Raw genomic sequence first — 25,129 nt, forward strand, 5'->3', positions numbered from 1 at the left:
ATCACATGCTCCTTTTCTCCCCCACAAGAGCCCAAAAAACATGGAAAATTGTAAAGCATGGAAAACTAAAAGTTCAAAAACTGAAATGTCAGTAGTTCAAATGTATTCATCCCTCTTTACTCAGTATTTAGTTGCACCTCCACTCACAGCTATTATAGCCAGTAGTCTTTTTGGATGTCTTTATTAGCCTTGTGCAATGTGATGGAGCAAGATTTGCCCATTCCTCCTTGTAAAATTGCTCAAGCTGCGCCAGGTTAGTTCAGGAGTGCAGGTGATCAGCAGTCTTCAGGTCTTGCAGAGATATTCGATTGGGTTCAGGTCAGGAATGTCTGGGCCACTCAAGGACATCAATTTTCTTCATTTGAAGCCACTCGATGGTTTCCCTGGCAGTGTGCTTTAGGTTCTATCCTGCGGGTGGGGGGGGGGAGAACAGCTTCCTCCACAGTTTTAAGTTTGCTGACAGAGGCTAGCAAGTTTTTTTTTATCTAGGATCTCTCTATATTTTGTATTCACCTTCCCATCAACCCTGACCAGATTTCCCTGCTGCTGAAAAGCATTCCCATAGAATGATCCTACCTCCACAACACTTTATGCTGTTAACTGGTTGATGTGCAGTGTGAGATTTCTGCCACACATGCTGCTTAGTGTTGAGACCAGAAAGTTCCACTTTAGTCTCATTTGACCACAAGATCATCTTCCACATCTTTACAGTATCTTCTAAGTGATGCTTTGCAAAGTCTTTACAGGCAAGGATATGCTTTTTTAGCTAGGACTTCTTCCTTGTCACTCTTCCATAAGTACCCTTTTTGTGCAAAGCCTTGGTGACTGGAGTCATGAACTTCATCTCCAATTGCAGCCACAGATTTCTGCAGCTCACTCAGACAGACTGTTGTCGTCACAGTAGCCTCTCTTAGAAATGCCATTCTCTGGGGACTCAATTTAGAGGGGTGGCCTGATCTAGGCAGTGTGGCTGTGGTTTCATATTTTTCCACCTTTTCAGAGGTATGTTCAATGCCTTTTGAGTAGGCCTTGTACCCTTCCACAGATTTGTGCTTCTCTATTATTGTTTCCCCAACTTGTCTTGAATGAAAACACTTTTGCTACATTTTGGTTTGGTCTGTTGAATATATACCATACCGTTGGACCTTACTGAGAGTGTTTTTTTTTTATTTTTATTAATTCATTGAAAATGGATTCTCCAATTTTCTACATCAACATGTTGGGTGAATTGATTAGGTAATAAATGGTATTGCACCTGTGGAAAGTTAGCATAGTAATTACAAACAGGATGAATACTTTTTCAACCTCAATTTTGGTTTTTAATTTTTAGGAAATCGTCAGGAATTGAAATTTTTCTTTTGACATGATGCACAATGTTTTGTACATTAGCTCAAAATAATTCGACTTCAATATATTTTAAGTTTAGAAAATGAGAGTAAAATGTGAAACTAGTGGGAGCTAAATACTTAAAGGCACTGTCTTTGCTATTTTTGTGTACTATATGTGCATAATAATTGCCAAATGTGAAGTTCATATGGTTTTGAAGTTCCTTTAATGACAATACTAGAGAGGAATTCAGATTCATTTATTAATCCCATGTACATTGAAACATTCAATGAAATGTCTTATTTGCGCTAATAACCGACACGCTCAAGGATGTGCTCAGGGCAGCCTACAAGTGTCGTCACACCTGGTGCCAGTTTAGCATGTCCACAATGCTCCAGTCAATAAATAGTGCAAAAGTCTCAGGCACATATATAAAGTGAGGGTGCCTAAGACCGTTGCACAGTACTGTACATGTCAATGTGGAGCAGTGAGAGAGTTTATTGATTATTACAGAATGTTTCTGGTGCTTCCTGTTCTCCTCCCTCTCTTCTCTCCCCCCCACCCCCACCTTTCCAACAATAATTCCACTCTCCTGCCTCCTTCCTACGCTCGGTCCATAATAGTTTCATCAGAATCAGGTTTATCATCACTCACATGAAATTTGTTTTTTGTGTGACAGCAGTACTGTGCGATACATAGTTACTATAGTATTGTGCAAAAGTCTTAAGCACCCTAGCTACTGTATATATGCAGCTAAACCTTTTACACAGTGTTGTAGGTGTCCTTTCTCTCTGGATGCTCCAGAGATGAGTGTAGGGCCACTCTCGTGCTTGAAGCATTTCACAATGTTATATTGTTTTCCTTAGGTACTGGGATGATGGTGGTCTTCTCAAAGTAACCTCAATAATCCAGAAGTTAATATCTGTAAATACTCCCACCAGCTAATCTGTGCAGGATGTTTGGACCCAGCCTGGTACACCATCCAATCCAAGTTTTTCGGTCTCTAAGCAGTTCTAAACTCCTCATTGCTTATAATGTTGATCTGTTTGATAGCATGCAAACAAAAGCCTTTCACTGTTTCTCAATTCATGTGACAATAATAAACCAACCAAATACCTGATGCTTTTGACAACATTCCTCATGTTAGGCTCTACCAGAAGATTAAGATACATGAGGTCCATGTTGACTTGGCTGTTTTGGATTCAGAAATGGTTTGCCCGTATAAAATGGAAGGTAGTGTTTGATGGGATCTATTCAGGCTGGAGTTCTGAGTAGTGGTGCTCCTTGAGGACCTGTACTGTAACTTTGTGGTGTATATAAAAACTTTGATAAAAATGTGGATGGGTTAGTAAGTTCACAGATGATGTTGGGATTGTTGGTGATGTAGACAGAGTAGAAAATAGATCTGTTGTAGATGTAGGTGGAGAAATGGCAGATGAATCACAATCAGGTTTATTATCACTAACTTATGTTGTGGAATTTGTTTTGTAGCAGCAGTACAGTACAAAGATGTAAAATTACTGTAAATAACAAAATTAATGCAAAAAAATGTTCATGGACCATTCAGAAATCTGATGGCAGAGGGGAAGAAGTGTTAAATCATTGAGTGCAGTCTTCAGGCTCCTGTTTCTCCTCCCCGATGGTAGTAATGGGAAGAATGCATAAGGGCCCTCAGGGATGGATGCCTCCTTGAGGCAACACTTCTTAATGATGTCCTCGATGGTGGCCAGAGTTATGCCCATAATGCTGAATTTACAACCCTCTGCAGATAGTGTAATCTATACAAAAATGACAAAAAAGCAAATGTGAAATGGAAAAAAAAAACACTATGTGCTTAGGGTCTGGAATGCACTGTCAAGCACGGTAATGGAAGCTTTCAATAGTAGCATTCTGAACGTAACTGATGAGCAAAAAATAACTCATGGTGGTGAGGGGTTTTGAAAGAGAAGATGTGAAACCAAGGTAACTTGAGAGTTGGCACATACTTAATGGAAAAAGAAGTTGGCTAATTTTGCACTTCACTATTTTTGACAAGATTATTTGATCAAGATGGACAAGGAGATAAATCCATAATTCTCCTTTTAAAATCTGAACAAAGGTGTTACTTGTAGACCAGTTTTGCAGTTACGTTGGTTTAATACATTAACTGGTATGTTTACTAGACTCGAGTGGAAAAAGATTTCTTGTGTTATGCCAACTCATTTTGTGGTAAACCCTCTTCTTAAAATTTGATGTTTTGTTTTGGTGAAAAAGAAATACAATTTTATATAAGCCATCCAGAAAATTCTAAGAAGCTAGAAGCCAAACAGGCCATGATGTGTTAAAAGAAACCAGAGGCTCATCAAATCATGAAGCATTTAAAAAAAACTTCAGAACACGTTTCTTACCCTGATAATTTCTATGACTTATGAAGGAAATCAGACTGCATTCCAGAGTTAATTATCAACTTCAGAAACGGAAATGGAGCTTGAGTCTAAATTGAACAAACATGCTTTTACAGGAAAACTTTTCTAACACAGGTATACATTGCACTATAGTTAACTATCTTCTCCAGAAATTCTTCCAGAGGCTAATTGTAGTTAATTAATTTATGGATTCACAAGCTGCTAATTTGTATATGTGACTATGATTCTTCGAAATTCTTGGATTCCGAACAACTAGTTACCAGTAAAATTTGATGTATCAGGAGGATTTGGTGTTTGTTTATCGCCTTCCCTCACATTACCAGCTATTGCAGAAATTAAGCAAATGAAGTCAACTTTACTGAAAGTTTATCATTATGTACTCCTGTTGTGCATAGGCCAGGTTGAAATATAACATTGATACCAATCAAGACAAGAAGGCAGTTATTCAGTACTTTTCATGACCTTGGTCCCAGAGCCCTTTATATCCAATTAAGTACTTTAGAAGAAAGCGTACACATTAGAATTGACTTAGTTGGGAAATACAACACACATTTTGGCTGCTGCAACATCCTACAAATAACTTTGAGAAAATGTGATTTTTTTCAATGTCGATTGAAAGATAAACACTCACATGTTCCAGGAAGAACAAATGAAAGATGTGTGTTCTCTGTTTACTGTCTTTCTGCACTCAGTGTTCCCATAGTGCGGCACAAGACTGGCACCTATATTAATTTTGTGGATATTGCTAGTAAGGCCAGTGTTATTGTGGAACTCTTGTTGCCCCTAAGGTAATGGTGAGCCACTCCTGAACACATGCAATCCTTCTGCTGACATTACTCTTCCAGCTGGGTAAGGTGTCCCAGGATTTACAAACCGTGCCAATGATCTGTGTCCTAGGTGGGATGATAAATCTTGAAGAGGAACCTACAGGCAATATCTGATGGTATTGGGTAATACCAAAAGATAGGCAGGAAGGCAAAGGAGGTGGGGTGGTGCTCTTAATTAAGGATGAGATCAGGGCGATTGTGAGAGATGATATGAGATCTACGGAGCAGAATGTTGGGTCCATCTGGGTAGAGATTAAGAATAGTAAAGGGAAAAAATCACTGGTGGGAATTGTCTATAGGCCACCTAATAAAAATATTGCAGTGGTAGAGGCAATTAACCAAGAAATAACTGAGGCTTGTAAGAACGGAACGGCAGTTGTCATGGGGGACTTTAATTTCCACATAGATCAGGTAAATCAGGTTGGTCAAGGAAGTCTTGAGAAGGACTTAATAGAAAGCATCCATGCTGGCTTTCTTGAGAAGCATGTTAGTGAACCTACAAGAGAAAATGCTATCTTAGATCTAGTTCTGTGCAATGAGACAGGTAAGATGAATGATCTTGTAGTCAGGGATCCTCTTGGAAAGAGTGATCATAGTATGATTGAATTTTGCATATAGGTGGAGGATGAAATAGATCTAAAACTAGTGTAATATGCTTGAACAAGGGAGACTACAACCGGATGAGGGAGGAGTTGGCTAATGTGGATTGGGAGCACAGGTTATTTGGTAGGACAGTTGAGGAACAGTGGAATACTTTCAAAGAGATTTTTCACAGTGCTCTACAGAAGTATATTCCAGTCAAAAGTAAGGACAGTAAGTCTGGGGAGAGCCTCGGATAACTAAGGAAGTAAAAGATAGTATCAAATTAAAAGCTTGTGTACAAAGTCACAAAGAGTAGTCGGAGACGGGAGGATTGGGAAAACTTTAAAAATAACAGAGAACAACTAAACAAGAAATAAGGAAAGGGAAGATAGAGTATGAAAGTAAATTGGCACAAAATATAAAAACAGCAGAAGTTTTTTATAAATATATAAAGTGGAAGAGGGTGGCTAGAGTCAACGTACGTTCCTTAGAAGATGAGAAGGGGAAATTGATATTGGATGATAAGGAAATGTTGAGGCATTGAAGGACTATTTTATGTCGGTCTTCACGGTGGAGGACACGTCTAACATGCCAAAGAATGATGTGGTGAACGAAATGGGAGGTGAGGACCTCGATAAAATCACTGTCACTACAGAGATAGTGATGAGAAAACTAGAAGGCCTGAAGGTAGATAAGTCCCCTGGTCCTGATGGGATGAATCCCAGGGTGCTGAGAGAATTGGTGGAGGTTACAGTAGATGCGTTGGTAATCATTTACCAAAACTCCCTAGGCTCTGGGCAGGTCCCGGCGAATTAGAAGACAGCAAATTTCATGCCACTTTTTCAAAAAGGATGTAGGCAAAAGACGGGCAACTATAGGCCAGTTGTTAGCTTAACATCCGTAGTCGGGAAAATGCTTGAAGCTGTCAGTAAGGAAGAGATATTTAGAAAGGAGTGGTTCCATGAGACAGACACAGCATGGATTCAAAAAGGGCACGTCTTGTTTGACAAACTTACTGAAGTTCTTTGAGGACATAATGAGTGCAGTGGATAGAGGAACAGGTGGATGTCATATACTTGGATTTCCAGAAGGTGTTCAATAAGGTGCCGCACAAGAGACTTACAAATAAGATACGGATACATGGAGTTGGAGGAAGCGTATTGGCATGGACAGTAGATTGGTTAACTAATAGAAGGCAGAGAGTTGGTATAAATGGGTGTTTCTCCGGTTGGCAGTCAGTGGGGAGTGGGGTGCCGCAGGGGGCGGTGCTGGGCCCGCAGTTGTTTACCATTTACATTGATGATTTGGAAGAGGAGACTGAGTGTAGTGTAGCAAAATTTGCTGATGACACTAAACTTATTGGAAAAGCAAATTGTGCAGAGGATGTGCAGAGTCTGCAGAGGGATATAGATAGATTAAGTGAGTGGGCCAAGGTCTGGCAGATGGAATACAATGTTGGTAAATGCGAGATCATCCACTTTGGAAGGAATAATAGAAGAGCAGGTTTTTATTTAAATGGTGAAAGATTGCAGCATGCTGTTGTGCAGAGGGAGTTGGGAGTGCTTGTTCATGAATCGCAAAAAGTTGGCTTGCAGGTACAACAGGTTATTAAAAAGGCAAACGGAATGTTGGCCTTCATTGCTAGAGGGATTGAATTCAAGAGCAGGGAGGTCATGCTGCAACTATACAGGGTACTGGTGAGGCTGCACCTAGAGTACTGTTTGCAGTTCTGGTCTCCATATTTGAGGAAGGATATACTGGCATTGGAGGCAGTGCAGAGGAGGTTCACCAGGTTGATTCCAGAGATGAAGAGGTTAACCTATGAGGAGAGATTGAGTCACCTGGGACTTTACTCTCTGGAGTTCAGAAGAATGAGAGGGGATCTTATAGAAACATACAAAATTTTGAAAGGGATATATAAGATAGAAGTAGGAAAGTTGTTCCCATGGGTAGGTGAGACTAGAATTAGGGGACATTGCCTCAAGATTCACGGGAGAAGATTTAGGACGGAGATGAGGAGAAACTCCAGAGAGTGATGAATCTGTGGAATTTTCTGCCCAGGTAAGCAGTTGAGGCTTCTTCATTAAATATATTTAAGATACAGTTAGATAGATTTTTACATAGTTGGGGAATTAAGGGTTATGGGGAAAAGGCAGGTAGATGGAACTGAGTTTACAGACAGATCAGCCATGATCTTATTGAATGGCGGGGCAGGCTTGATGGGCCGGATGGCCTACTCCTGCTCCTATTTCTTATGTTCTTGTGTAATAGTATACATTCGAATCTCAGCAGTGTGAAGTGAGCCATGAAAAGCAATGTGGAAAGAAAATGAAGGAACTAAGTGTAGAATGAGAGTCAAATATAATTTATTTTACAGTTTTCAAGTCTTTTGGGCAATTTTTATTCAGACCTATGTATCTTAAATATGTTGCAATCAATTTTACTTAAAGAAATTTTGCATGAGTACTCTAATCTACTTAAGTTCTGTGGAGAAAATTCAGCTTCTTGATTCCCAATTTTCTAAAAAATGTTGTGAAGGAACAATATTTTCATAAGTCAAAATAATTGGCAAAATCTCGATTAACTCTGAGAACATTCCTACCAGATCATGTTAACTTTGAGGGTAGGAGATAGAAACTCTTAAATCAAAACCCAGCAACTGCTGGAAATTCTTCAAGTCAAGGAGCAATGTGTACCGAATTACAGAATCAATGAAGCATTACATAGTAGGACACCATCTAGTCCATCAGCTTCACACTTGCCGTCACAGAGCAATCCTCTGAGTCCTCCTGTACTTTCTCCTCCCTTGCAAATTATTTGCACCTCTAATCTCTTTTTGGAATCCTAATTTTCCCTCTGTCCATCTGCTTTACAGTAAATTCCACAGCATAATATTGTATCTTTTTCTCATTATCAAATTAAATCTGAGCCTTCAGGTCCTAAAACCAATTGCGAATGGGAGCAGCCCTCCTCTATCTAAAGCCATTGTAATTTTGTAAACCCATTGTGTGGTGGCTAGAAGTGGATGCAATATTTCACTTACACCACACAATATTTAACAAACATTCAACATAACCTCTCAGCTTTTCTACTCTTCATTAAGCCAGTATCCTAGAAGTTTTACCTAAAGTCTCCCAGTCTTCCAGAATCAGAAGCAGATTCATTATCACTGATGACATAGGTTATGAAATTTGTTGTTTTGCAGCAACAATAGTACAGTGCAGTATATATACTATAAATTACAGTAACAGATAAATATGTTGAAAATTATATCAGCAGGTTGTGATCATGGGTCCAGAAATCCAGTGGTAGAGGGGAAGAAACTGTTTCTAAAACATTGAGTGTGTATCTTCAGGCTCCCATACCTCCACTTTGACGGTGTAATGAAAAGAGGGCATTTCCTGGGTAGTGGGAGGGCCCTTAATGATGGATGTTACCTTTTTGAGACATCGCCTTTTGAAGATGTTCTTGATGGAGTTGGCTGAGTTTACAGCTATCTGTTGCTTTTCCCTATCCTGTGCATGCTAGGTGGTGGAGCAACCAGTTGGGATGTTCTCCACAGTACATCTGTAGAAAGTTGCTAGAGTCCTTAGTGACATACCAAACCTCCTCAAACTCCTAAAGAAATATAGCCTCTGGCATGCCTTCTTCATAATTGGATCAATACTAGTATAGATCTTCAGTTATGTTTAAAATCAGGAACTTAAAACTGCTAACCCCTCAATCAGGACTGGATTGTGGTCCCTCAACCTCCCCTTCCTGAAGTTCATAATCAATTTTTTGGCCTTTCTTGTTATTTTCAGATATTTACGCACATCTTTAGAACTATGCCGTCTAATGTTTATTGGCCTGCCTTTTATTCCTGATTCACCACAGTATTAGCCACCTTTCCAAGTCAATGATACAGAATTTTAGCAAATAAGTATAATAGCTTAATGCTAACAAATATAAAAAAAATCTCTGCACTAAGTTCAATGTATTATCATTGACATTTTTGATTTGAATGCTTGAGTACTTGAGGTCAGAAACAGATGAAATCCAAACTTAGTGATTTTACAGCAGTGTTATAAGTGCTCACAATTACTTTTATGGTGATACCCGCATCTTACCCTTGCTGCTCACTCCAAACCTATGCACCATTTTAGAAAGTCATAAATCATCCCAAATGTGCTGGAGTGCTACCTCTGTGCCTCAGATGAAATGTTAGAAGAGTGGGAGTATAAACACTTCAGAACCTGTTGTGAAGGTGTGTTGTAGGCAAGAATGTCAAAGCAAGAGGGATGATACAATAAAAGCATCACATAATCAGCCATGAGGATGACTTGCTTCTGCTTTGGTTCTGTGGGTTGTAGTGTGGGCTATTGTGGAAACAGCTCCTATTTTCTCTACAGCCAGTATTTTTTCCGACTCATTGCATGGTAGCCAGAATTGGATGCAAACCACTGTTATAAAAACAGAGTTTCTAAGGAGGCTAAATGTGGGAACTGAATTCCCTTCAACCAATCCTGAGACTAATCAGCGTTGTTAGTCATAATTTCCACAAACGTACCTCCTCTCACTCATTTTTTTCACCCCTAGAACTGCTCCTCATGTCACTTCACTGTCATATCATTTATTTCCTATTCCTTTAAAGAGAATTCAAGTTCCTCAATGGCAATGGTGGAATTTTAACTTAAATTTTTAGTGTAATTCAGTTCAGTCCACCTCTTCTATCAGCTAGTAACATTAAAAAATGTATTACCATAGAATATGTTTCTGTGTAACATTTTCAGAGATTTTGTCTTCATAAAGTGGAGCCGCTGGTTAATGTTCTGTATTGAAAACCTCATCATCATTTCTGCTAGTTTTGCTAAGGTAAGTGTGAACCCTCTGGAGAATGAACTGGAAAAGAAATCATTAAAAAATCGGCAGATATGTTAAAGGCCAGGGTATTGGAAAAGCTCACAAAACGAAAGGCCTGATGACCTGCATGCAATGATTTTAAAGGAAATGACAACAGTAGATCCAGTACAAACACACAGGATTCTCCAGATGCTGGAAATCTAGAGCATCAATCACAAAATGCTTGAACTCTGCAGGTCAGGTGGCATTGATGAAGTGGAATGAACGGCCAATGATTTGGGTGGAGACCTTTCATCAGATCCACTTTTTTCCAATACTCACAGAATTCCAGGAAGGTACCAGTGAATTGAAAAACAGGAAATGTGACTTAGAAACACAGAAAACCTACAGCACAATACAGGTCCTTTGGCCCACAATGCTGTGCCGAACATGTACTTACTTTGAAAATTACCTAGGGTTACCCATAGCCCTCTATTTTTCTAAGCTCCATGTACCTATCCAGGAGACTCTCAAAAGAACCTATCGTATCCACCTCCACCACAGTCACCGGCAGCCCATTCCACGCACTCAGCACTCTCTGCGTAAAAAAAACTTACCCGACATCTCCTCTGTACATACTTCCAAGCACCTTAAAACTGTGCCCTTTTGTGTTAGCCATTTCAGCTCCGGGAAAAAGCCTCTGACTATCCACACGATCAATGCCTCTCCTCATCTTATACACCTCCATTAGGTCACCTCTCATCCTCTGCCGCTCCAAGGAGAAAAGGCCGAGTTCACTCAACCTATTCTCATAAGGCATGTTCCCCAATCTAGGCAATATCCTCGTAAATCTCCTCCGCAGCCTTTCCATAGTTTCCACATCCTTCCTGTAGTGAGGTGGCCAGTACTGAGTATAGTACTCTAAGTGGGGTATGACGAGGGTCCTATATAACTGTAACATTACCTCTTGGCCCTTAAACTCAGTCCCATGGTTGATGAAGGCCAATGCACCTTATGCCTTCTTAACCACAGAGTTCACCTGTGCAGCAGCTTTGAGCGTCCTATGGACTCGTACCCCAAGACCCCTCTGATCCTTCACACTGCCCAGAGTCTTACCATTAATGCTATATTCTGTCATCATATTTGACTTACCAAAATGAACCACCTCACACTTATCTGGGTTGAACTCCATCTGCTACTTCTCAGCTCAGTTTTGCATCCTATCAATGTCCCACTGTAACCTCTGACAGCCCTCCACACTATCCACAACACCCCAAACCTTTGTGTCATCAGCAAATTTACTAATCCATCCCTCCACTTCCTCATCCAGGTCATTTATAAAAATCACAAAGAGAAGGGGTCCCAACACAGGTCCCTGACGCACACCACTGGTCTCTGATCTCCATGCAGAATATGACCCATCTACAACCACTCTTTGCCTTCTGTGGGCAAGCCAATTCTGGATCCACAAAGCAAGGTCCCCTTGGATCCCATGCCTCCTTACTTTCTCAATAAGCCTTGCATGGGGTACCTTATCAAATGCCTTGCTGAAATCCATATACACTATATCTACTGCTCTACCTTCATCAAATGTGTTTAGTCACCGCCTCAAAAAATTCAATCAAGCTTGTAAGACACACCTGCCTTTGACAAAGCCATGCTGACTATTCCTAATCATATTATGCCTCTCCAAATGTTCATAAATCCTGCCTCTCAAGATCTTCTCCATCAACATTACCAACCATTGGAGTAAGACTCACTGGTGTATAATTTCCTGGGCTAACTCTACTCACTTTCTTGAATAAAGGAACTACATCAGCAACCCTCCAATCCTCCAGAACTTCTCTTGTCCACATTGATGATGCAAAGATCATTGCTAGAAGCTCAGCAATCTCCTCCCTTGCCTCCCACAGTAGCCTGGGGTATATCTTGCCCGGTCCCGGAGACTTATCCAACTTGCTGCTTTCCAAAAGCTCCAGCACATCCTCTTTCAAAATGTCTATATACTCAAGCTTTTCAGTCCGCTGTAAGTCATCCCTACAATCACCAGGATCCTTTTCCATAGTGAATACTGAAGTAAAGTATTCATTAAGTACCTCTGCTATCTCCTCCGGTTCCATACAAATTTTTTCACTGTCACACTTGATTGGTCCTATGTCTTATCCTCTTGCTCTTCACATACGTGTAGAATGCCTTGGGGTTTTCCTTAATCCTGCTCACCAAGGCCTTCTAATGGCCCCTTCTGGCTCTCCTAATTTCATTCTTAAGCTCCTTCCTGCTAGCCTTATAATCTTCTAGATCTCTATCATTAACTAGATTTTTCGAACCTTTCATAAGCTTTTCTTTTCTTCTTGACTAGATTTTCAACAACCTTTCTACACCAGAGTTCCTGTACCCTACCATCCTTTCCCTGTGTCATTGGAACATACCTATGCAGAATACCTCGCAAATATCCCCTGAACATTTGCCACATTTCTGCCATACATTTCCCTGAGAACATCAGTTCGCTATTTATGCTTCCAAGTTCCTGCCTGATAGCTTCTTATTTCCCCTTACTCCAACTAAACACTTTCCTAACTTGTCTATTTCTATCCCTCTCCAATGCTATAGTAAAGGAGATAGAACTGTGATCACCATTTCCAAAATGCACTCCCACTGAGGGACCTCACACCTGACCAGGTTCATTTCCCAATACCAGATCAAGCACAGCCTCTCCTCTTGTAGGCTTATCTACATATTGTGTCAAGAAACCTTCCTGAACACACCGAGCAAATTCCACCCCATCTAAACCCCTTGCTCTAGGGAGATGCCAATCAATATTTGGGAAATTAAAATCTACCTCCACGACAACCCTGTTATTATTACAGCTTTCCAGAATCTGTCTCCCTATCTGCCCCTCAATGTCCCTGTTACTATTGGGTGGTCTATAAAAAATACTCAGTAGAGTTATTGACCCCTTTCTGTTCCTAACTTCCACCCACAGAGACTCAGTAGCCAATCCCTCCATGACTTCCTCCTTTTCTACAACCGTGATACTATCTCTGATCAGCAGTGCCATGCCCCCACCTATTTTGCCTCCCTCTCTGTCCTTTCTGAAACATCTAAAGCCTGGCACTCTAAGTAACCATTCCTGCCCTGAGCCATCCAAGTCTCTGTAATGGCCGCAACATCATAGCTCCAAGTACTGATCCACGCTTTAAGCTCATCAGCTTTGTTCATGATGCTTCTTGCATTAAAATAGACACATCTCAAACTATCAGTCTGCATGCATCCCTTCTCTATCACCTGCCTATCCTCCTTCTCACACTGTCTCCAAGCTTTCTCTATTTGTGAGCCAACTGTCCCTTCCTCCGTCTCTTCAGTTCGGTTCTCACCCCCCAGCAATTCTACTTTAAACTCTCCCCAGTAGCCTTAGCAAACCTCCCCGCCAGGATATTTGTCCCCCTCAGATTCAAGTGCAACCCGTCCTTTTTGTACAGGTCACGCCTGCCCCAAAAGAGGTCCCAATGATCCAGAAATCTGAATCCCCGCTCCCTGCTCCAATCCCTCAGGCACGCATTTATCCTCCACCTCACTCTATTCCTATACTCACCGTCGCGTGGCACAGGCAGTAATCCCGAGATTACTACCTTTGAGGTCCTGCTTCTCAACTTCCTATAGTCTGTTTTCAGGACCTCCTCTCTTTTCCTACCTGTGTTGTTGATACCAATACGTACCATGACCTCTGGCTGTTCACCTTCCCACTTCAGGATATTGTGGACGCGATTAGAAACATCCCAGACCCTGGCACCTGGGAGGCAAACTACCATCCTTGTCAAGAATGAAGGGAGACAAATGGTGGGAAACTGTAGGTTAGTTAGTTTAACATTTATTGTTGACTAGATGCTACAATCATCAAAGATGAAATAGTCATGTAGGAAAAGAACCCATTTAGATAAACAGGGTGGTGAAGAAGGCAGGTTGTATGCTTTCTTCGTCAGTTGACATTGATTGCACAAGTCAGGATTTCATGTTACAACTGTATAAATTGTTGATGAGACCACATTTGGAGTACTGTATGCAGTTCTGGTCACCTAGCTTTTGGAAGGATGTTTTCACACTGGACATGGTGCAGAGACTATTCATGATGAACCAGGACTGAAGGGCCTTAATTATAAGAAGAGGCTGAATAGGCTGGATCTTTTTCCCTAGCTGTAGGACACTGTAAGGTGACCTTATGGAGGTATATGCAATCTTGCAGGATGTAGGCAAAGTGGATGGTCACCATTCTTTTCCCAGGATAGAGGAGTCTAAAACTAAAGGACATAGATTTAAGGTCAGAAGGGAAAGATTTAAAAGAGTCCTGAGGGAAAATATTTCATACAAAAGGTGGTAGCTATTTGAAAGGAAAGGATGCTACAGAGGCAGATGCAATTCAATGTTAGAAAAAATATTTAGACAGGTGATTGGATAGAAAAGGTTAAAAAAAATGAACCAAATGCAGGCAAATGGGACTAGCTCGGATAACCATCTTGGTCAGCAATTATGGACTGAAGGACCCGTTTCTGTGCCATGTAACTCTGACTCTAAGAAAGCTTAATATAACAAACCAAATCCATATGGTTTCATGAAAGAGTAATCCTGTTTGACAAATTTACTTGATTTTTACAAGGAATTTTCAGAAAGATGTTAATAGAGAATCTGTAGATGTGATGTACTTAGAGTTTTAAAATATATCTATCGCTGACATATTGCAATTTGAAAGCTCATAGCATTAGTAGAAGTGTGAGAGCATGGATTAAAAACTAGATATCACATAAAAATGGAGAGTTGGAATAAATGGGTCTTCTTTTAGATCGGTGGCATGTAACTAAGAGGACCTGAGGGTTCAGTTCTTGGTCTTAATTATTTATAATTTACATTAATGACTCAAAGAGAAGACAGAATATGAGATATTCAAGTTTATCAAATACAAAACAAGATAGGTGGAATGGCATTTTGCAATGATGATTGTGGCATTCTACAAAAGCTTTAGATAAAGGGACAGCTGCTCGCATTATGACTTTACGGCAGGATATAGATGAACTGAGTGAGTGGATGAAAACTTGGCAAATGGAGTTTAACACACACAAAATGATGGCAGAACTTAGCAAGTCAGGCAGCATCTATGGAAACGATCGATGTTTTGGGCCGAGATCTTTCATTGGGATTGGAAAGGAAGGGGGAAGATGCCAGAATAAATAGATGTGATGCGGGGGATTAGGACATGCTAGAAGGTGATAGGTGAAATGGAATTTAATGAGGGGAAGTGTGAAGCCATTCACTTTGGTATGAGGAATCAAAAGGCAGGTTTATTATCCAAATGGAGGTAGATTGCAAATGAGTGAAATACATGATATGCAGGTTATTGTTTTCAAAAGGTTAGGTGTAACATAGAAACATAGAAAATAGGTGCAGGAGTAGGCCATTCGGCCCTTTGAGCCTGCACCGCCATTTATTATGATCATGGCTGATCATCCAACTCAGAACCCTGCACCAGCCTTCCCTCCATACCCCCTGATCCCCGTAGCCACAAGGGCCATATCTAACTCCCTCTTAAATATAGCCAATGAACTGGCCTCAACTGTTTCCTGTGGCAGAGAATTCCACAGATTCACCACTCTCTGTGTGAAGAAGTTTTTCCTTATCTCGGTCCTAAAAGGCTTCCCCTTTATCCTCAAACTGTGACCCCTCGTTCTGGACTTCCCCAACATCGGGAACAATCTTCCTGCATCTAGCCTGTCCAATCCCTTTAGGATTTTATACGTTTCAATCAGATCCCCCCTCAATCTTCTAAATTCCAACGAGTACAAGCCCAGTTCATCCAGTCTTTCTTCATATGAAAGTCCTGCCATCCCAGGAATCAATCTGGTGAACCTTCTTTGTACTCCCTCTATGGCAAGGATGTCTTTCCTCAAATTAGGGGACCAAAACTGCACACAATACTCCAGGTGTGGTCTCACCAAGGCCTTGTGCAACTGCAGTAGTACCTCCCTGCTCCTGTACTCGAATCCTCTCGCTATAAATGCCAGCATACCATTTGCCTTTTTCACCGCCTGCTGTACCTGCATGCCCACTTTCAATGACTGGTGTATAATAACACCCAGGTCTCATTGCACCTCCCCTTTTCCTAATCGGCCACCATTCAGATAATAATCTGTTTTCCTATTTTTGCCACCAAAGTGGATAACTTCACATTTATCCACATTAAGTTGCATCTGCCATGAATTTGCCCACTCACCCAACCTATCCAAGTCACCCTGCATCCTCTTAGCATCCTCCTCACAGCTAACACTGCTGCCCAGCTTCGTGTCATCCGCAAACTTGGAGATGCTGCATTTAATTCCCTCATCCAAGTCATTAATATATATTGTAAACAACTGGGTCCCAGCACTGAGCCTTGCGGTACCCCACTAGTCACTGCCTGCCATTCTGAAAAGGTCCCGTTTATTCCCACTCTTTGCTTCCTGTCTGCTAACCAATTCTCTATCCACATCAATACCTTACCCCCAATACCGTGTGCTTTAAGTTTGCACACTAATCTCCTGTGTGGGACCTTGTTAAAAGCCTTTTGAAAATCCAAATATACCACATCCACTGGTTCTCCCCTATCCACTCTACTAGTTACATCCTCAAAAAATTCTATGAGGTTCGTCAGACATGATTTTCCTTTCACAAATCCATGCTGACTTTGTCCGATGATTTCACCGCTTTCCAAATGTGCTGTAAGTGGTTAATGTGTAGTAAGTGGTTAAGAAGACAAATGGTATATTGCTGTTGCAAGGAGGTTGGAAATTAGAAATCAAGTGTATAAACTCTTCATGGGTTTCCAGCCGGGCACAGGTTTCGATTTTGACAGACCTTTCGATGACGAACTCTGCCATCTTCATCAGCGGCAATGCCTAGGCACGTCTGGTCCAGTGGAATACATACCCCTTTCATCCATCCCTCCTGATTGGTTAGTCGTCATCCAATCAAGTTTCCACTGTCCCACCTTGTTTACAACTGAATTCCAATTTTTAATTAGAGCGAGACCTTCGTCTTTGTTAAAATTCTTTTCCCTAGTTTTATTTCAAAGGGCTCCTTCACCAGGCAGTCCCAAAAGCCATTAGCACGGCACAGTAGTTTTGTGCCATGGAAGTCAATCCTATGGGCATTGTGATTGCAATGTTCTAACACTGCCGATTTCTCTAACTAACCCAAATGGATACACCTCCTATGCTCCCTGATGCAGGTTTCCACCATGCACCCCATCTGGCCAATATACGCTGTTCTGCAATCACAGGGAATCCTGTAAATGCCAGCCATCCTGAGTCCCAGGTCATCTTAGACCCGCATAAGTTGTGATTTGAGCTTCCTTATGGGTTTGTGGATGGAATTAATCCAATATTTCTTCAGGATCCTGGCGATCCTTCCAGAAACTGTGGCAACATAGGGAAGACAATTGGTAGCAATGGATTCCTCCTGATTGTTAGGTTTCCTGGTTTTTCTGTCAGCCCTTTTAAATAAAACCAGAGAAAAACTATTTTAATAAAGATGAAGGTCTCGTTATAAAATAAGAACTGAAATTGGATTGTAAACAAGGTGGGGCAACAGAAACCTGATTGGATGGGGACTAACTAATCAGGAGGGATAGACAACGGGGTTACATATACCAATGGACTAGACTTGACTAGGCATCGTCCCTGATGAAGATGGCAGATTTTGTCATCAAAACATCACTTAATCGCAATATCTGTACCCAGCCGGAAGCCTGAGAAGAGCTAATTTATCATATACGCCAGGAAAGCATAAGATCCTTTTTTAGAAATAGGGTTGCTACTAAGTCCATACCTGGAGTATTACACTCAATTTTAGTTCCCTTACCAAATAGAGTAGCATTGGAGGCAGTACAAAAGGTATTTACTATGCTAATTCATGACATGAGATGATTCTTCCATCAAGAGAGGCTAAAGAGGTTGGGTCTACCTAAACTCTTTGGGGTGAGACAGCAAGGCAGGGTTAGATGTTGAGATGTTTTTAATAATGGCAGAATCTTTAAATAAGGATACACATTTTTAAAATAAGGGGTCAATCACGTGAAACCAAGATGTACAGAAACTTCTTGCAGAATTGCACCCTGAGAGTTGGAGGCTGGATTACCAATTGTCATTGTGATGTTTCAGTAGCATCATTGCTTAGCCATTAATTTTATCACTTGGAATCTTCTGAATTCTTGTGGTAAATTATGCATATCAGTATGAAACAAAGTCAAATATTTATTCAGATGATAATACTAAAATACAAAAGTAAGGTAAATCCTTCTTGACAATCCCTTGCAGTTGAGGATGACTTGCTTTCATACCAGTCTGTGATAAGGCTACTGTGGGATCTGCCTACTGTAGGACGGTATTTTGGATGATATGCACTTTTTCTGCTTTTTTGCTCTTGGCCTCCACATGCTACTGCAGTAGAGACTCAAGACAGGCATTGATGAAAATATAACCTCACCTAAACAAATGAACGGTGTTATCTAATTTAATACTAAGTGATAAATATCTTGGAAATGATCTAACCTAGTCAATTGGCTATAAGTGGTTATGTGAAGAAACCTACCCTTATTCCATAGTTTGGGATTAGTTACTGATCCATTCACTAAAGAGATGTCATAACACAGTAAGAAGTTATTTTTCACATTGTGTTTATGCTGAATTTTGAGAGAACTGTCAATGCCAATATTTTTTTTTCAGAGCTCTGCAAACCTGACTGAGTGGTGCCATAACAACAATCTCTTACTCAATGTCAGCAAGACCAAGGAGCTGATTATTGACCTCAGGAGGAGGAAACCAGAGGTCCATGAGCCAGTCTTCATTGCAGGATCAGAGGTGGAGAGGGTCAGCAACTTTAAATTCCTCAGTGTTATTATTATTATCGCGGGGGAGACCCGTCCTGGGCTCAGAAGAAGATACAAGAGCCTCAGGACTTACACTGCCAGGTTCAGAAACAGTTATTACCCCTCAAGCATCAGGATCTTGAACCAAAGGGGATAGTTTCACTCGCACCCATCAGTGAAATGTTCCCACATCCCATAGATTCACTTTCAAGGCCTTTTCATCTCATGCTCTTGATAGTTATTGCTTATTTATCACTTCCTTCTTTTTTAATTTGAAACGTTTGTTGTCTTTTGCAAACTGGTTGAACGCCCAAGTAGGTGCGGTCTTTCATTGATCCTATTACGGATTTATTGGGCATGCCCGCAAGAAAATGAATCACAGGGTTATATACGATGACATATGTACTTTAATAATAAATTTCCTTTGAACTTTGAAATATTTCTGCTTCAGTTATTAATCCAATTTCATTTCAAAGGTAATGATAATAGCACACCAGTACTTTTAAGGACAGAGAGCTCCGATACATAAAATAATATCCACATCTTACGTTTGCCTTTTCGCTTATATGTCACATCTGGCTCTAGGTTTTCTTACCACCGGGAACAAACTTTCCATGTGTTTATTCTCCAGTACCATGGCATATTTCCATCAAGAAGATGCCTTTTAAAAAGCTATCTTGGGGTACTTTCCCTCTTAAATCTGTTGTATTTGCTTAAAAAAGTAGCTGCGGCTCGCCAATTGCCCTGAACACTTCCGGGCTGAACGGGACGGCAGGAGATTGCTTCCGGGGTGTCGCCCTGAGCGGCGGCCCGGGACTTGGGGTTCGACTTTCGCGGTGGGAAGTGATCGGTTCTTCCAGTATCGACAATGAGAACCTTGATGGCCTCGGTCGGCGTGTTGCTGGCGTGGCTGTTCCTCTGTCGGTCAGGCGAAACAGCCGGGCTCCAGTCAGAGAAGGAGGGGCTCGATCATCAGTTCGGTAAGAGGAGGAGGCCCGGAGTGGTCGGATTTGGGACGGGCGCAGCTTCAATCTTGGGAGCCCTCTTCACAGCGGAGGGGGGGCGGTGTCTCCGCGGGAAATGGAAGTAGCTGATGGCGGTAGATGTGCGAATGTATTTACACATCATCTAACCTTCATCACAGTTGAGGGTACTGCCCCCAAACAAACAAAAACTTATGTGTTACAGTGAAATCAGTTTACGCCTAGGGGAAGTATATGTTGTATATAGACAGAAATGATAGTTGCAGATCATTTAGGTAGGAGTTAGAAACGTTAATGGCGTAGGTTTGTGCCAATGCAAAACACTTGGCTAAAGCGCAAAGGGGAAGTCTCTGGATCCTCAGTAGTTTTGGCCATCTTACTTGAATGGCTTTAATGGGCGGGGGGGGGGGGAGACAGTAACAACTACTACTGTGCATTGCACCCCACCCAGAACTTCCATGTGGATCAATCACTCCATCAACTGTGAGCTTTCTAAAACGTAACACATCCAATCAGTAACGAGACTCGAGTACCAACTCGTTCTTGCCTTGTGGTTTCTGTCACTGGCATCGCTGTACGTATTAATTTATGACATTTTTTTTTCGGTTTTGCATGAATAGTACTAATTGCCTCTGATCTTTCTAGTTGTCTTTATCTATTTAAAACTGAATTGGATTAAAGATAACAGTACTATGTGAATGTTTTAGTATGAGGTTACTTGTAGAATATCTCATATCTGAGAATCAGTATAAGCTCTGAGGGAACCACAAACTCTTTGTACAGAGATGATGCTCTAACACTATAGTGCACCACATTCAGTGGAGAACTTTTCCTCACTCTTGAGATTTTTTTCCCTTTTTCCTCCTTTGGGGAAAAAGGTCAATGGCACAACTGTTATCTTCAAATTCACCATAAGCTCTGTATCCATTTCAGCTACTGTTATATCTTAGTTTTATCCTGTGATAATTGGGACAATTTGATTTCATATATCTTGTTAACTTAGATTAGATTTCTCTGTGAAGTTTCAGAATTGTGTGCTTGTCTAAGGTTATTATCTTTTTAAGGTTCATTCCACTTTTTAATTAGCCCTCGCCACAAGAAATTTGATCCTGTACCTTTTGGCATTTGTAAGGTCCAATTTGTGGATGCTACAAATGGGGTCTTGTGATGAAATTGTCTTGAACTTGCTTCATTTAACACAATTGTACTCCAACAGCATGTTGTGTTGAGAGTTTAAGGATTTGGATCCAACAATAAAGGACTAGTAATTACATTTTGAAATCAAGATGGTATATGATTTGAATGAGAATCTACAGAAATGATATTCCCATTCATCTGCTGCTTACATCCTTGATAGGCGTTGCAGATTTAAGAGGTGGTGGTTCTCTGAAAGCCTATGTAAATAATTTAGGTGCCTTTTTGTGGATGGTACACACTGAGATACAGTGGAAGGAATAAATATTTATGGCAGGTAATAGTACAGCATTCAAGTGGACTGCTATGACCCAGATGGTGTCAAGTTGCTTGGCCAGTTGAATTTCTGGCCAGTATACGACGGCCATAGTGTTGACAGTGAAAGATTTGACAATGTTAATGCCGTCAAATGTCAAGTGTAAGTAGTTAGACTCTCTTGTTGGAAATGATTTTGTGGCATAAATGTTAGCTGCCACTGACCAGCCTGTGCTTGCGATATTTCTTGGTCTTATTGCGCACAGGCATAGATTGACTTATTTTCTAAGGAATTGCAAGTGGAATTGAATCTGGTGTAAAAGCAACAAAAATCTTCTCTTCTAATCCTACGGTAGATGATTATTGATGAAACACTCCTGAGGAATTCTTGACAGTGTTGTCCTGTGACTAGAATGGTTGACCCCTACCATACACAACTACCTTCCTTTTTATGAGATGTGACTCCGACATAGAAGTATTTATCCTTTGTCTATCGACCATGCTTTACCAGGACTGCTTTTTGTCATACATAGTCAAATATCTTCAAGTATAAAGAAATTATTTGCAGCAAAATGTGCAAGTTATTTGTGATAAAGTGCTACCAGTGGCACATTTCACTTTTTACTGATGATTGATAGCAGAATGATTTGGTGTTAAATAGCTGGATTGGATTTGTCCTGCTTGAATGAGACATACTTGGGCACTTTTTCACAATATAGGGCATAGTTACTGTACTGGAACAGTTTGACTGACTATAGGCACAGTGAGTTCTGGATCATTAGTGTTCATTACTTGAGCTGGGATATGGTGTACTGAATTCTCTGAGCTGTTTCTTCTTCTCCTCATTCCGCATTATTCAATTTGGCTGAAAACTGCCTTCTGTAATGATAGAAATCTCAGGAGGAAACCAACATCCATTTTGTTTGACCGAATGTGGTTCCACATGTCTTTAGTACCCACATGCTGGATCCTGCCCATTGGAATTGGTTTATTATTGTACCAAGATACAATGAAAAGATTGTCTTGCATATAGTTCATACTGATCAAATAATTACCCAGTGCATTGAGGTAGAGCAAGGTAAAACAGTAACAGAATGGAGAGTTAAGTTTAACAGCTACAGAGAAGGTGCAGTGCAGGCAAATAACACATTGCAAGTTTATATCGAAGTAGATTATGATATTGAGGGTCCATCTTACAGTACTGGGGAACCATTCAATAGTCATATAAGGGCATCTTCAAGGAGTGATGCCTCAAAAAAGTGACATCCATCCTTAAGGACCCCCATCACCCTGAACATGCCATCTTCTCATTGTTACCATCAGGAAGGAGGTACAGAAGACTGAAGGCACACACTCAACGATTCAGGAACAGCTTCTTCCCCTCTGCCATCCAATTTCTGAATGGACATTGAATCCATGAACACTATCTCACAACTTTTTTGCACTACTTACTTAATTTAACTGTTTTATGTATGAATCAGGTTTAATATCATTGGCATTCTCATGAAATTTGTTGTTTTGCGGCAGCAGTACATAGCAATTCATAATTTTTAGAAAGTATAAACCTGTGACTACTGTATCGCCCTGTAGCAATTACATCTGCAGTGATGAAATGCTTTGAGAGGTTGGTCATGACTAGACTGAACTCCTGCCTCAGCAAGGACCTGGACCCATTGCAATTTGCCTGTCGCCACAATAGGTCAATGGCAGACACAATCTCAATGGCTCGTCACCCGGCCTTAGACCACCTGGACAATACAAACACCCATGTCAGTATGCTGTTCATCAACTGTAGCTCAGCATTTAACACCATCATTCCCACAATCCTGACTGATAAGTTACAGAACCTGGGTCTCTGTCAACTTCCTAACTGGAAGATAACAATATGTGCGGATTGTTGACAATATCTCCTGCTCGTTGACGATCAACACTGGTGCACTTCAGGGGTGTGTGCTTAGGCCACTGCTCTACTCTCTATACCCATGACTGTGTGGCTAGGCTTAGCTCAAATACCATTTATAAATTTACTGATCATACAACCATTGTAGGCAGAATCACAGATGGTGACGACAGGGTGTACAGGAGCGAGATATGCCAACTAGTGGAGTGGTGTCACAGCAACAACCTTGCACTCAACATCAGTAAGATGAAAGAGCTGATTGTGGACTTCAGGAAGGGTAAGACAAAGGAACACATACCAATCCTCATAGAGGGATCAGAAGTGGAGAGAGTGAGCAGTTTCAAGTTCCTGGGTGTCAAGATCTCTGAGGACCTAACCTGGTCCCAGAATATTGCTGCAGTGACTATAATTAGTCACTAATTATAGTGAAGCTAATTAATTAGGAATTTGAAGAGATTTGGTATGTCAACCAATACACTCAAAAGCTTCTAAAGATATACCGTGGAGAGCATTCTGACAGGCTGCATCGCTGTCTGGTATGGGGGTGGGGGGGGGGGCTACTGTACAGGACTGAAGGAAGCTGCAGAGAGTCGTAAGTTTAGTCAGCTCCATCTTGGGTATTAGCCTATAAAGTACCCAGGATGTGTTCAAGGAGCGGTGTCTCAGAAAGGCAGCATCCCCAGCACCCAGGGAATGCCCTTTTCCCACTGTTGCCTTCAGGTGGGAGGTGCAGAAGCCTGAAGGCACACACTGAAGGCATACAAGTAAGTAGTGCGAAAAGAGAGAAAAAATAGGTAGTGTTTATGGATTTGTTATCCAGAAAACTGACAAAGAAGCAGTTCCTGAAACATTGAATGTATGTCCTCATGTTCCTGTATCAGCACCTTGATGACAGCAATGAGAGGAGGACATGTTGTAGATGACGGGTGTCCTTCATGATGGATGCCTCCCTTTTGAGGCATCGCCTTTAGAAGGTGGCCTTGACGCTGGGAAGCTTGTGCCCATGATGGTGCTGGCAGAAATTACAACTTTCTGCAGTTTATTTCTGATTTTGTGCAGTGACCCATGCATACCAGATGGTGATGCAGCCAGTTAGAATGCCCTCCACAGTACATCTGTGGAAATTTGCGGAAGTCTTTGGTGACATACTAAGTCTTCTCAAACTCCTAACAAAATATAGCCACTGGCATTCCTTCTTTGTGATTTGCATCAATATGTTGGGCCGAGGATAGATCTTCAGAGATGTTGATATCCAGGAGCTGGAAACTGCTCACCCTTTCCACTGCTGATCCCTCGATGAGGACTGGTGTGTGTTCTCTTGACTTCCCCTTCTGGAAGTCCACAATCAGTCATCTAGTTTTACTGATGTTGAGTGCAAGGTTGTTGCAACACCGATCAACCAGCTGATTTATCTCACTCTTGTAAGCTGCATCACTATCTGAAATTCTGCCAAGAACAGTTGTGTCATTGGCAAATTTACAGATGGTGTCTGAACTTTGCCTAGCCGCACAGTCGTGGGTGTATGGAGAGCAGAGCAGTGGGCTCAGCACGCATCCTTGAGGTGCGCCAGTGTGGACTGGCGGCGAGGAAGAGATGTTATTTCTGATCCACACAGACTGGGATCTCCTGGTGAGGAAGTCTAGGATCCAGTTGTATAGGAAGTTACAGAAGCCCAGGTTTTGGAGCCTGTTGATTAGAACTGAGAGTATAATTGTGTTGACTACTGAGCTGTAATCAACTCAACAGCAGCCTTATTATATAGGTACTGCTATTATGGAAGTAAATTGTCATCAAAATAGTAGTAAATACGACATTGACATCAATTATTTAGCTCATTTAAGTGTTCCCAGTACTTTATGACTCAAATAAATACTACTGCATAAGAACATAACAAGACCAGGGACAGTCCATCAGCCTCTTGAGCCTACACCATCTTACAATAAAAT

The 25,129-nt window shown here is 41.2% G+C and overlaps 1 protein-coding gene across 2 annotated transcripts in view; it reads left to right on the top strand.

Moving 5' to 3' along the window:
* Positions 1–19,623: 19,623 nt before the first annotated feature.
* adam17b (ADAM metallopeptidase domain 17b) overlaps positions 19,624–25,129 on the top strand; it is a 91,637-nt gene continuing 86,131 nt past the window's right edge. For both annotated transcript variants that reach the window (XM_063037856.1, XM_063037866.1), the window contains exon 1: positions 19,624–19,831. In XM_063037856.1, the coding sequence (XP_062893926.1) occupies positions 19,720–19,831 (112 nt within the window). In that variant the 5' untranslated portion in view covers positions 19,624–19,719. The remainder of the gene's footprint in view (positions 19,832–25,129) is intronic.

The sequence above is a fragment of the Mobula hypostoma genome, chromosome 2 (assembly GCF_963921235.1).
Source record: "Mobula hypostoma chromosome 2, sMobHyp1.1, whole genome shotgun sequence".
NCBI lineage: Eukaryota > Metazoa > Chordata > Chondrichthyes > Myliobatiformes > Myliobatidae > Mobula > Mobula hypostoma.